The 12913-nt window shown below is 42.8% G+C and overlaps 3 protein-coding genes across 3 annotated transcripts in view; 2 read left to right on the top strand and 1 right to left on the bottom strand.

Moving 5' to 3' along the window:
• LOC131105616 (lysosomal thioesterase PPT2-A-like) overlaps window positions 1-12913 on the top strand; it is a 213248-nt gene that overhangs the window by 28761 nt on the left and 171574 nt on the right. The window lies entirely within an intron of this gene.
• Window positions 1166-5625, top strand: gpatch4 (G patch domain containing 4). Its single transcript, XM_058053941.2, has 8 exons — window positions 1166-1251; window positions 1652-1730; window positions 1802-1875; window positions 1957-2049; window positions 2163-2282; window positions 2367-2488; window positions 3048-3098; window positions 3177-5625. Exons 2-8 carry the CDS (start codon window positions 1652-1654, stop codon window positions 3721-3723), a joined length of 1086 nt encoding a protein of 361 aa, XP_057909924.2. The 5' UTR covers window positions 1166-1251; the 3' UTR covers window positions 3724-5625.
• On the bottom strand, window positions 3998-12193 carry LOC131105580 (oxidized low-density lipoprotein receptor 1-like). The gene is made up of 9 exons (XM_058053847.2): window positions 12140-12193; window positions 12005-12100; window positions 11792-11860; window positions 11551-11631; window positions 10011-10118; window positions 9748-9942; window positions 8077-8246; window positions 6701-6822; window positions 3998-6602 (listed from the first exon to the last, which is right to left on the bottom strand). The coding sequence occupies exons 2-9, from the start codon at window positions 12054-12056 to the stop codon at window positions 6458-6460; spliced, it is 942 nt and encodes a 313-aa protein (XP_057909830.2). The 5' UTR covers window positions 12057-12100; window positions 12140-12193; the 3' UTR covers window positions 3998-6457.

The raw sequence follows: 12913 nt of genomic DNA on the forward strand, positions 1-12913 counted from the left end.
TGCTGCAATACGGCCAACCATATCTATCTTTCCTGAAACACCAAAACTTGATTATTACTGGGTAATGCTGTAGTCTACCTCGGTCATTGAGATGTCAAAAAAACATGTAAATGTAAACTTTCCTCCTTTAGTCAAATAGCTAAAGCTGCAGAACCAAGCCTTCTGACGAAGATGGCCAAAAGAATGAAATACGTCTACGGAGTACGGTGCAAAACTATGCAGCAGCAGAAGTTGTATTAATGGCAACAAGTATTTGATTTATTATTAGACACTGCGCTGCTCACGAAAGTGTGCTGGCCACACCCCATTGGCGTGGGGTAGTGTGCCTGGTCTACGTAATTAGAGCCCATTATATCTAAAACTGTTGGTCTTACATAAAAATGCACACATTTTATTGCATTCAATGTTTAAAAAAATGTATATGGCTCTCACAGATACACATTTTAAAATATCTGGCCTTCATGGCTCTCAAAGCTTCCCGACCCCTGGTCTACAGGGTCTTCTACAAACGGACATGCCATGGTTCAAAAAACAATGCGACACACAGCACACCTTGAAGAAAAACGACCAAACTGGCTTTAAACACGCGCGACAATGAATGAATCACACATGGAGTTACTCCTCTGTCTCTGGTTTGACTTACCTCCCTTTGTGAAACGGAAAACTCAGAGTTTCCCTCATTTCAGGGTTAACATACTCAGAGTTTTCACTAAACCTGCTTCGTGAAACGGGGCCCTGGACTCCAAAGGGTTCAGTCAAGACAATCAACGTTTAGCTTGCAAAGCTGCTTAAATTCAACAACAAGACAGAGTTCGTTTGTTCAGTGACTGATACTGCCATCTAGCGTTCACTTTTATAGTAGCATCCACAATCAACTACTTGACCTACGTGCCATGAAGTATGTGATTTTATTTCCTTTTTTAAGTAATAGAGACAGTTGGGTTGCAAAATCGATAATAAGTCAGTTGTTTTAGTCATAAATGTTTATGTATTATGTATTAAATGGCCTTTAAATGTATTAAAAATATTGACTAAAGTGCCGATGAGGACAAAAATGTCAAAAACGACAATCGATCTTTTGCCACCTAAATTGCGTAAAAATGACAGCATTATCATAAAATTAACAGTGTTGGGATACTGGAACGCAAACATGAGCGAGTAAAACCGGAAGTAGATAATACCAGAACCGGTGGCGTAGATCCGGTGTCATGGCGGCCTCCTGTTGATTCCGCGTGTCAGACTACTACAAAGGTTTGAATGCCGATTCTTTTAAAAACCACATTGATACATTGGTTCTACAACTTTTGAATGAGTAGCCAGACTAAGAGTTTAGAATCGTCTGTTAGCTGCCAACACGAAACTAATGCTTTGGTGTTAGGAGCGGGACTGTTTATTTGGCTTTTGTCGTCCAGTAACATCCCAATAGTCAACTGTATTGAAATATGCCCGGTAAACACTCAACACGAATTAAAATACGTTGACAAAAAATAAATTATAAGGACAGTGATTAAGGAAGTTGGTAAGCTAAAGTTGAAATTTGGACCTGGACGTGTTTTAAATGCATCAGACACGTTTGCATAATCTGCCCTTAGGCTGGGCTTGAATAAAAATGTTTTGCTCAATAATTCTAAATAAAACTTGGTCCGTGTAGATGGCAGACGTGGTGCAAGACAAAGGACATGGCTTGAGCTTTGCGGAAAAGCAACTTAAGCGTCATGGTTGGAAACAAGGTGAGATATTTTCCGTGTGCCCATGTTGTCATATTTTGACCACTAAAGCTCAACGTGTGCTGGTTTTGCAGGCAAAGGACTGGGGCGTGAGGAGAACGGCTTATCGGAAGCCATCAAGGTGAAAGTGAAATGTGACAAGGGAGGGGTGAGTGCCAGAAGATACACAAACATCTTAATGACGTGAGCGTGGACGGTGTCTTCTGACCTGGGCTGCGTGTTCTGCCAGATCGGCCACAAGGAAGGAGAGCAGTTCACCTTCCAATGGTGGGATCACGTCTTCAACAAGGCCTCATCCAGTCTGCAAGTGGAGTCTGATGAGGTTGGTGCTACTTTGGAAGACGCTTCACCATCATGCGACCAAACATAACGCACATACAGGAGCTATGGCGAGCTGCACAAACACGGCATCAGGTGACTGACTGTTTGGTCTAGGATGGCATGGCGTTGAAGAAGAAGACATCTGAGGACGGGAAAGAAGACAACCTGATTTCAAACAAGAAGCCCCGCAAGGCCACGCTGGATAAAACCAAACTCTATGGAAGTTTTGTCAAGGTGATGGCAGTGTTTGGATGCAAAGCTTCCGCCTCAGTTGAAGACCTAAGACACGATGATGGCGAATGTTTGTCCTTTCTGTAGTCGGCCACGCTGCGGTCGGGTCAGGAGCAACCGGAGCCCAAGTCTTCAAAGTCCAGCGACGGCAGCAGCAGCAGCTCAGATGAGGACGACGAGCAGAAACTGGATCTGTCCAGCACCACGCAGTGAGATCTCATTTCTATCTTGGCAAAGCGCAAGTGAGGCAAAATATTGTCCATGATTCTACTTTAGGGGTGCCCAATTTAAGGCCGGCCTAGGGGTGGCCTGTGGAAGCATAAACCAAATGGAGCCACAGCAGAATGATAGAACACGGGTTCTATGTTCTACTGCTGATTACTGAAGCTCAGAAAAGGGTAGTTTTTTTTCCTGGTGAAAAGTCATATTTTTTGGGTCGGTTCTTTGTTTATATAGCCATGGACCACAGACCACAATATACTGGGTGCCTTGAAAGATTAGTCCAAATTGTCTCAAAGGGTTGGCTTTTGATAAATGGCTGGCATCGAACGAGTTCAGTAAGGTGGTGCTTGGGGTGAGGCAGTGGGGTCTCTCAGCATCCATGTCTTCATGCATGGTATTCACGCTTGAACAATACGTAAGCCTCCGCCTTGGTGGCAGCAGTGCTCACACAAAACAGGCTGTCAGGTTTAACGATAGAAGTGGGAAGAACATGGGCTTGCAGAGATTCCCTATTTTTCCGCCATGAGTGTTTGAACATGTTTGCAGGCTGTCTGACTGCCAGCTCATGAAGGTTTGTGGAGGACGCACTGCTCACAAGTAAGTGCGAGTAAAAGTATTTCGGAGTAAAAGAGGAAGGAAGTTTTTATTTACGGCGCCACTCTTGTGTATTTTTAGAGGCGCCAGACACGGTTTGACCATGAGCGCTAAGCTAGCCAGGCTGGAGCAGCAGGAGGCCGAGTTCATGGCCAAGTATGGCAAGAAGACCGCAGAGGAGGGGCCAAACCACATGGCCGAGGAGCCTCAGAGCCAGAAGAAGAAGAAAAAGTCATCCAAAGAGAAGACCAAAGCGATAAATGGCCGGGCTGCGTCGGAAACGCCCGACCTCCAAGCCAAAAAGAAGAAAAGGAAAAAGGAGGCCAGCAAGGAGAAAAGTCCTGCCTGCTATGCTGAAGATGAAAAGGAGGAAGCGTCCTGTGTAGAACATGGTGACGCACAAACTAAGAGGAAACAGAAGAAAAATGGGCAGTTTAGAAGTTCGGAAAGAAGCACAGAGCAGCAGCAGGAGAAGGAGGAGGAGGATACGGGACAGCAGATCCAACCTGCAGAAGAACAGCCATTAAAGAAGAAGAAGAAGAAGAAAAAGACCAAAAAGGAAAAAAGGTGTTCGGACTCAATCAGCGAGCAGACGCCTCCACCAAAGAAGAAAAAGCCCAAAGAGTAGCTCATGAAGTTCTGTTTTGACTGAGGACAAAAGTCCAGCGATTTCATGCTTAAGAACGTAATGGTGTCCATCACATCCAATTATCTGCATGACTTTGAAAGGTGTGAAAGGTTCCAAGAGGGGAACGGCAAGCCTCCTTTGAAGTGGCATGCTACTGTGATTTTAAACCCCAACATACCTTGCATGCGTGCATCTGCAGTCCAGTTCTCCAGAGGCGGTGCAGAGCCCTTCGGCTGCAGTGGATTTAAGTTCCTCTGGTCTGGTAATTGGGGTCACGTTTGCTGGAAGGACCTTAGAACTGCACAGATCATTTTCAAAAGATGCAAAGTAATAGTCTGTTTTTTGTGTAATGACTGATCTCGATTGTGTGGCCAACCACAGCATCTCTCTTTGTACCTCCCAGATACGCATGGACCTAAATTGTTGTAAGGTCCTTTAATCATCCTCCATCTTTGTGCCCATTGTGGCCTTTTGGACAATGACCCACGTGTTGTATGGATAGACCTGAAATACTTGATGTCCTTATTTCACTGATGGAAAGTTGCCATATGTGCTTCAAGTCCTAGCCAATCACCATATTCATACACTATAGATTACAGGGGTGTCTTTTTTTCTTCTTTTTAATAAATAGCCCTTGGCAAAGTCAACAAATGAAATAAGGCCCGCATTAGAACATTACACAGAAAACTGAAAAAAAATCTGAAAATGGCCCAAATACTCCCCCTCCCTCTATAAAACATTTACTTAGCACACACTGACTTACTAGCATTAGGTTTGTAGTTGTAAGGCTCGTGACGCGTAGAATGCCAAATGGTTATTACGCACAGTAAAAAGCTAATTGTGCCCAACTGTCTTTAGCTTGTGACAAATGAATGAATTGAGTAGTAAATCTTTCATGATTAAATGTATTTTACAGCAGATTAGAGTTTATTCCCAAGTGGGACATGCCGATCCCTTCTTTCACACACATTTAACTTGACATTCTTAAATTAAGACACGGCACCCCTGATGCAAAAAAGAAAACAATGGATTGCGCAGCTCATAACTGATGACAGATTACACAACATCAACTTCTCGGAAACAATGTCTCAAACGAGGGCGCACACAACCGTGAATTAGAGGAAGTTGGAAAATGTAAGAATCCCTGAAAAACACAACATCCTGTCTTAGCACTGATGAAAGAAAATTCTCAGTTGCAGTGAAACATTAAAAAACTATTTGGATGTAGGCCAAAAGGCTTGATGACGCATCCTGCTGTTGTACCACGCCTTCATTCTACGCCCACATTGCTCAACCAAGAAGAGAATTCAACTCCTGGAAAAATCTTCACCCAAATTTTGCCCGTTTTTGTTTATGTATGCTATTGCATGTACAGTAACAAAGCAGTTTGCTGTGTACTGTACCGTGAAGCACCCGACTCGTTGCTGACCCACTGACTGCATTTTTTGTTGTGTGACTGCTCAATAAAACACCATTTGATGGAGAGTAATCCCTCTTTATCGATGCTAATTGATAAAACTGCCTACCATATTTCTTATTTAGAAATTGCATATGTTCATACAGCATAGAAAAGCTGTTTACATCCTAAATATGCTTCTTAACATTAGTAGAGCCCTCTAGACATGAAATAACACCCCTATAGTCACCTTTACACTTGTATTGGCCAATATAGTAGACATTAATTTTCTACCGCTTTTCCTCACAAGGGTCGCGGGGGTGCTGGAGCCTATCCCAGCTGTCTTGGGGCGAGAGGTGGGGTCCACCCTGGACTGGTGGCCAGCCAATCACAGGGCACATATAGACAAACGACCATTCACACTCACATTCATACCTATGGACAATTTGGAGTGGCCAATTAACCTAGCATGTTTTTGGAATGTGGGAGGAAACCGGAGTACCCGGAGAAAAGAACATGCAAACTCCACACAGAGATGGCAGAGGGTTGAAACTATAATTATTCTCTATAAAATGTGTGCGTTTTTGCTCATATTTTGGTGCTCCAACTTGTGGTACCCAAGACGAGACTTAAGACCAGGGGAGACCGTGCATTTTCTGGAACTCTCTCCCCTCCCAAGTAAAAAAGGCCCCCAACATGGAAAGCTTTAAGTCTCGTCTTAAAAGCCACTTTTATTCTCTAGCTTTTAACTCGGAGTGAGTCGTATGGTCCTGTGTCTTTTAGTTCTTTCTTTTTATTTTAATTGCTTTTATTTTTTTTATACTTTTTTTGCTTTGCTTCTTGTTTTTGATATTTTAATATCTATTTTATTTCTCAATTGATCTTTTAGTTTTGGATTAAATTCAATTTGTACCTTTTATTTATTGTATTTTATTTTGACTTTTTATTTGACTAGTCTGTGCAGCACTTTGGAATCTCTGTTTATAAAATGCTATATAAATAAAGTGGATTGGATTGGATTGCCTGGAATGGAGTCACTAGATTGACTAATCTAGATTCGATTAAATTAGATTAGTTCCTGTGGGAAAATTTCCCTTGGTTTTGGTACATTTCAGTTTTGGTCAAAGCGAGGTTGCGCTGTGCTGGTTTGTCAGTTTGAAAAGCGGATGCTTTTCCAGCTGACCATTTGACCGCGTGGTCATGACCCAGCTAGATTTACCTAGCTCGCTAGCTACTTAACTCTGTTAAGTAGTGTTTCAGTAAGGTGCTTGCAGGCTAACTAGCATCACATTGCCAATGCTGCCATCTCGGTGGAGCAGTCGTCACGTGCATTTATCCCTAATCTAGTTTGAACAAGGCGTCGGTTTGGCAAATAAAGCGGTTCCTCATCTCACAGCTTTCTTTGCTCCAGTTCATCAGCGAGTCTGACGGCTGACTCAAAGCACAGTTGGCTCTGCTGCCGAATACTTGGCTTCTCCAGAACCTGTTTGGGACACAAAGGTTGATAACTGACATGTTTTTGTATTAGATTGTTAAAGATATGCATGGACCAATCAATCATTGCTGCGCGTGGATGCTTACGTCACAGTGAGGTTCTCGCCGTGGAGCCACACCCATTGGTTGGTTTTATCGTTCTTGCTCAGGCCCATCCAGTAACCGTGCCTGTCGTCGTTGTATTTCCTCGTGCGGTTTGTGACAAACTCCTGAATTGGCCACACCAGCAAATGACCGACTCATAACTTAGAATATTGTACAGTACTGCACCTGAACAAGGTGCATTTTTAGAAAGAAGGCTCATGAGGTGTCCCGCAGGGGTCAATGTTAGAACCCCTTGGACTAATGCATTAAAGGCCCCTTACCGTGTATACGTGACACGGGACAGTAATGTGTCCCTAGAGGATAAAATGTGAGATAAATCCAATCTCTCTGAATGTTTTGCTTTACTTTTCAGAGATAAGATGCTCAAATGCTTGTGTAACAGCCTTCGTTAGGTTTCCTTGTCAATGCCAACCACGTTGTGTGGCAAAGAGAGGAAGTGCTACCAGAGCTGGGGCCAACTACGGAAGCCCGGGAGGAGCAGAAGTGAAAGGATAAAATAAAGCACATACAAAGAAAGCAATGAAAATAGAGTCAACAAGATAAGAAAAATAAATAACTCATTGAGATAAAATTCACACAATAACTAAATAATAATAAATTCACGCATTTAGAAAATAAATAAAGTGCATTTTTAACTCTGTTACACTTGCTTTCGAAAGTTTTCCTGACATGAAGAAAAGACACAGACAGTGTTTCCCAAATGATTGCAATCTATTTGTTGCCGCCTAATTTGCATAACTGCAATGATGCGTGTGCATGGACTTTTCATGGACGCTGTTGGAAACACAAAGCAAAAGAAATGTGTTTGGAAATACCCACAAACTGAAATTTTCACTTGCTTCTTTGTTGTTTTTTTTTATTGATCAAGGCGGAAACGGCTGCAAAAATTTCAACATGTGGCAGTGGGCGACAGGAGGACCCCATACTCGTCAGCAACATGTGCTGTCATGGTGGACTTTCCAAAATTGTCCAATATGATCAGAAAAATTAGCTAGAGCTGTGAGTCGCTTGAATATATATTTATAATATAATATTTAATAAATATAAGATATGCCTTTATTCGTCCCTCAGTGGGGAAATTTGCATAAATATTTATACCCCCCCAAAATTGCAATTTGCATAAATATAATTCTAATGATATTTGTGGCGGTACAAATCTATTCACGACGGGCCACCAAATAAATGACTGAATGGGAAATATTGCCACCCCTAGCGAGGCGTGCCCACATCGTAGATACGCCCACCACTTCATGGAGGACAACAAAACCTGGTTTAAAATTCCAGCACACTTCCAATATACGAGTGCCGAGTAGTGCCTCTCACTTCCAGAAGAACGTAAATAAGAACATCCATCTTACCTGTTCTTCTTGGGAGTTAATCACCAGCAGCTGTGCGTTTCTTTGCCTGCATTCGTCCACACTTCCCTGCCAGTTCTTCCACTCATAGTAATAATCTGAGTGGGTGAAGAGGTAGCACTTGGAGTGGAACAGCTGCCATCCTTCCATGCATGGTTTACACAGCGCTAAAACTAGAGGGAGACAAATACAAGGTACCCTTACGTTACTGCGCAACCTCCCCGAGCTTGTACAAGTGATAAAAAGCTTACAAAGCCATTTATAAAGCTTTGGGACTCTAGCCAACCACAGTGAGAGCCATTATCCACAAATGGTGAAAACATGGTGAACCCTCCCAGCAGCAGCCGGTCAACCAAAACGACCCCAAGAGTGCAACAACGGCTCATCCAAGAGGTCACAAAAGACCCCCCTTGCCTCAGTTAAGGTCCACCATAAGAAAGACATTGGGCAAAAACGGCCTGCATGGCAGAGTTCCTAGACCAAAACCATTGCTGAATAAAAAGAACATTAAATTATCTCAATTTTGCTTGATCATTCCGAAGACAAAAGAGACAAAAGCTGAACTTTTTGGAAGGAGAAAGTGTGTGTCCCATTACATCTGGCGTAAAAGCTAGCAGTAACAGCAACAGTACAATATGGTGGTGGTAGTGTGATGATCTGGGGCTGTTATGCTGTTATGCTGCTTCAGGACCTGGAAGACTTGCTGTGGACAATGATTGTGGACAATGATCCAAAACGCACCAGCAAGTCCACCTCTGATTGGCTGAAGAAAAACCAAATGAAGACTTTGGACCTGAATCCTATTGAGATGCTGTGGCATGACCTTAAAAAGGCTCCATGCTGAAAAAGCATCCAATGTGGCTGAAGGACAACAATTGTGCAAAGATGAGTGGACCAACATTCCTCCACAACGCTGGAAGAGACTCACTGCAAGTTATCACAAACGCTTGATTGCAGTTGTTGCTGCTAAGGGTGGCCCAAGCAGTTATTAGCTTTAGGGGATTTTTTTCTCACTTCATAATAAAAAGTTTCATTTCAAAACTGCATTGTGTGTTCATTTCTGTTGTCGTTAACTGATATTTAAATTTGATTAATTAGTGAAAAATAAATAAAATGAAAACACTTTTTCCCACCACTGTATGAATGTGTGTGCGTGTGTGTTAGGTTGGATGTCATTTAAACAAGTCAGGACTGCGTGGTGTATGAGTGGTTAGCATGTTGGCCACACAGTCAGGAGATCGGGAGGACCTGGGTTCGATTCTCCGTGCATATGTGGGTTTTTTCCGGGTACTCCGGTTTCCTCCCACATTCCAAACACATGCTAGGTTAATTAGCCACTCCAAATTGTCCATAGGTATGAATGTGAGTGTGAATGGTTGTTTGTCTATATGTGCCCTGTGATTGGCTGGCCACCAGTCCAGGGTGTACCCCACCTCTCGCCCAAAGACAGCTTGGATAGGCTCCAGCATGAGGATAAGCGGCATCGAAAAAGAATGGATGGATGTAAACCAGTTGGAAGATGCGTCAGGAAGCGTTTTTGGAAGTGACCAATGTGGAGGACAGAAACCCGACGTGATGTCGCCCCACGACTGGAATGATGATCAGCGATATCAGCAGGTTTGTTTAGCTCGCACGCATTGATGACATATTTTAGAATACCTCAAATGTGTTCACCTTTATTGGAGCAGTGCCCCATCACAGGAAAAACATCGTACTCCAGGATGACTCCCATGGTCCAGTTGAGGCTGTCTCGCTCTCTGCTCAGTTCCTGGGCCCTCCCCTGCAGCTGCGCCAGCTGGGCCGAGAGCTGCTGGTTCTCAGCTGTCAGGTTGGCGTTCTCTTGCTGCTGTGCCCCCATGACACCTTGCACTGAGGCCGAGAGGAGGGTGATGCTTTACCGTCAGTAAACGAGAGGCCCTGCGGGCACCCGCACTTACGATGGAGGGTGAGGGCGACGATGACGGACACCAGGATGATGCAGACAATGCCCAGGCCCGCTGCCGCCAGGTTTAGAGGTGAGTGAAGAGCAACCTTCTCCATGTTGTCTATCAAGAGAGAGGAAAGTGAAAGTTTAACAGAAAATGAGTGGAAACATTAAAGCAGAAGTGAAGAAAAAACACAATACAAAAAAGTCAATTAAATGATTTTTTTTCTGCAAATACATTTCACTTCCAAACATACGGAACTGCTTTGATGTCTTTTTCGCTTTTTGTGAAATCACAATTCATAATGCCGCCTACAGAGAACATACTAACTCCTTATTTGTAAAATGACAAATCCTTCAACTTGCTGATATAGTTCATCTTCAAACAGCTAAAATAATGCATAAGGCTAAAAATAAGCAATTAGCTAAAAATGTCATCCAATACTTCTCTACAAGAGAGGAGAAATATGATCTCAGGGAAGAAGTACATTTGAAACACTTCTATGCTAGGACTACGTTATGCTAGCCATAGCATTTCAGTATGTGGAATCAAACTATGGAATGGATTGAGTAAGGAAATCAAACAATGCACAACGATGAGCCAATTCAAGAAACAATACAAGCAGTTGATGTTTGCTAAATACAAGGATGAAGAGTCTTGAACCAGTCATGATGTGCTATATATATCACTATATTGACACTTACTATGGTACACATTATGGCATTGGATGCTCATATCACCGAGTACTTCCATACAAGGTACATTATTAAAAAAACACACAAAAAAACCTTAAACCTGTCTTATCTGCCTTATGTCTATTTTATTAGTTAATTTGAGTGTAAAGGTGACTATAGGGGTGTTATTTCATGTCTAGGAGGGCTCTAATAAAGTTAAAAAGCATATTTAGAAGGTGGTAAAAATGTCATACTTTGGTGCGAGGTGCATTAAAAAAAACCCCAAAAAAACAAACCTTAAACTGTATTATGGAAAGCAGGAAGTGAACAAATGTAACAGTTATAGATTGTAAAAGTACCAAATGGAGGGGTAGGATTTAATAAGCTTTGCTTCTTCCTACTCCTTTTGGACATGTGGAACTGGGAACTGATTATGGGATGCACTCAATTGGAATCTGATGCATGTTCAAATTAAATAAAACCATTACCATCACCATCACCATCACCATCACCATCACCATCACCATCACCATCACCATCACCATTACCATTACCATTACCATTACCATTACTTATCCTGAAGGTTATAATAGTTCTTTATTGTTCTAATATGCCCTGTGATTGGCTGGCCACCAGTCCAGGGTGGACCCCGCCTCTCGCCCCAAGACAGCTGGGATAGGCTCCAGCACCCCCGCGACCCTTGTGAGGAAAAGTGGTAGAAAATGAATGAATTGTTTTAATGTTTGATCTTATCATACGTTTACTTCTTTTTACACTTGCATGACAGTCGAAGTGTTAGATTTCTATTTTCATTATTTCCTACGCAAAAACCAGTATTCTGTCGGGCGCAGTATGTGTGTTGTTCGCTTGCAAAGAACCTTGGAAGATGTGCCGTGGATCGGACTCGTTCTCCTTTGTCCTCACGTCATCGTAGATCTCCTCCACATCACCGCGCTTCTCTGGAAGACACATATTTCAAATATGTACACATGTAGTATTCACAGGGCTTTCATTGGAGATCAGCTAACTTAAATAGAATTTGCTGCCACCCGGGGGACAGGAGTGTGATGTGCAGCGGCTCTCTGTCAGGTTTTCAAAGAAGAGGCAAAAGCAAGCAACCTTGTATGATGTGATGTGGTGCCGGTGGCTCATGGCTGCTCCACACGTCTTCATAGATGACCGCATCGTCTGGAAATAGCAAACACTGGTCATGTTTGGTCAACATAATTCCTGTCTTTTACAGTTTAGAGAGTTCTGTTAGTTGACCTCACACTTGAGGAAACAAACATCCTCAAACTGCAAGACACTCAAACACGCCCGCAAATGACTCACTGTGAGACTTGAACTTGACCGTCACATAATTCAGCTCTTCTTCTGCCATCATCCAAAAAATGCTTCACTTCATCCCAGCCGCCCAAACGTCTCACCGCTGCTGCTGGAGCTGCTGCTGGAGCTGCTGCTGGAGCTGCTGCTTCTTGGCCAAGAATAAAAACCAAGGTGCGAGTGACACAAAAAGACTTCAAGCTGTCACTTCTTCTTTTTGAGGATGTGATGCAAAACAAGCCAGTGGTGAATGTTTGATTTGATGTTTCTGACAGCCTGACGGCGGGTGGTGGGTGTCGACCATAGGAAAAATTCACAAAAGGGTAAATTAATAAATATACAGCTTTTTTCATTGTTGTGACCCGACATTTTGAAGCTTGTTGCAATACTGCAATGTTGTCTGAAAATAAAAAATACCGGATGGCTCAGCTGTTTTTTGTATTTAGGATGATTTCATGTTTCAAGTGCACACTCATTTTTATCAGCGACAAAAGTGAGTGAACACCTGAATTCAGATTTTAGAATTTAGAAGTACAAATAAAATGGGATTAGTCCAGGGTGTACTCTAACCAAAGAAAGCTGGGATAAGCTCCAGCGGTACCAGCGAGGATAAGTGGCATAGGAAACGGATGTCAGCGCCTCTCAAAGTTCTCCCAGTTAGCACAAGTGAACAGCAAATTACAGATGATGCTGTGTTTATTGTGTTAACACAACTCGGCGTGCTTCGTGAGTAGCACCCTCTTGTGGTGAGTATATATCATAGCAACTGAACATAGCAATACAGCTGGAGGAGGCTAACATACCAGAAGAATTGTAAGCGAATCCACGTCATTTTACTAATAAAGAGCATCAATGGACTAACAAAAAATACAAACACACCTCCTCCTTTATCCGGGCTTGTTGAAGATTAAGAAACAT

This window comes from Doryrhamphus excisus, linkage group LG5 (assembly GCF_037039965.1).
Source record: "Doryrhamphus excisus strain RoL-2023G ecotype Guam linkage group LG5, RoL_Dexc_Guam_v1.1, whole genome shotgun sequence".
NCBI lineage: Eukaryota > Metazoa > Chordata > Actinopteri > Syngnathiformes > Syngnathidae > Doryrhamphus > Doryrhamphus excisus.

Excerpts from the sequence above, each read along its gene's own strand:
- gpatch4 (XM_058053941.2), top strand. The coding sequence starts at position 1,652 with ATGGCAGACGTGGTGCAAGACAAAGGACATGGCTTGAGCTTTGCGGAA. Across the intron at positions 2,489-3,047 it reads GATCTGTCCAGCACCACGCA|GCTGTCTGACTGCCAGCTCA; the intron begins GTGAGATCTCAT and ends ACATGTTTGCAG. Across the intron at positions 3,099-3,176 it reads GGAGGACGCACTGCTCACAA|AGGCGCCAGACACGGTTTGA; the intron begins GTAAGTGCGAGT and ends GTGTATTTTTAG.
- LOC131105580 (XM_058053847.2), bottom strand. The coding sequence starts at position 12,056 with ATGATGGCAGAAGAAGAGCTGAATTATGTGACGGTCAAGTTCAAGTCT. Across the intron at positions 11,861-12,004 it reads GGTCAAGTTCAAGTCTCACA|ACGATGCGGTCATCTATGAA; the intron begins GTGAGTCATTTG and ends TGCTATTTCCAG. Across the intron at positions 8,247-9,747 it reads GGGGCACTGCTCCAATAAAG|TTTTAGCGCTGTGTAAACCA; the intron begins GTGAACACATTT and ends GTCTCCCTCTAG.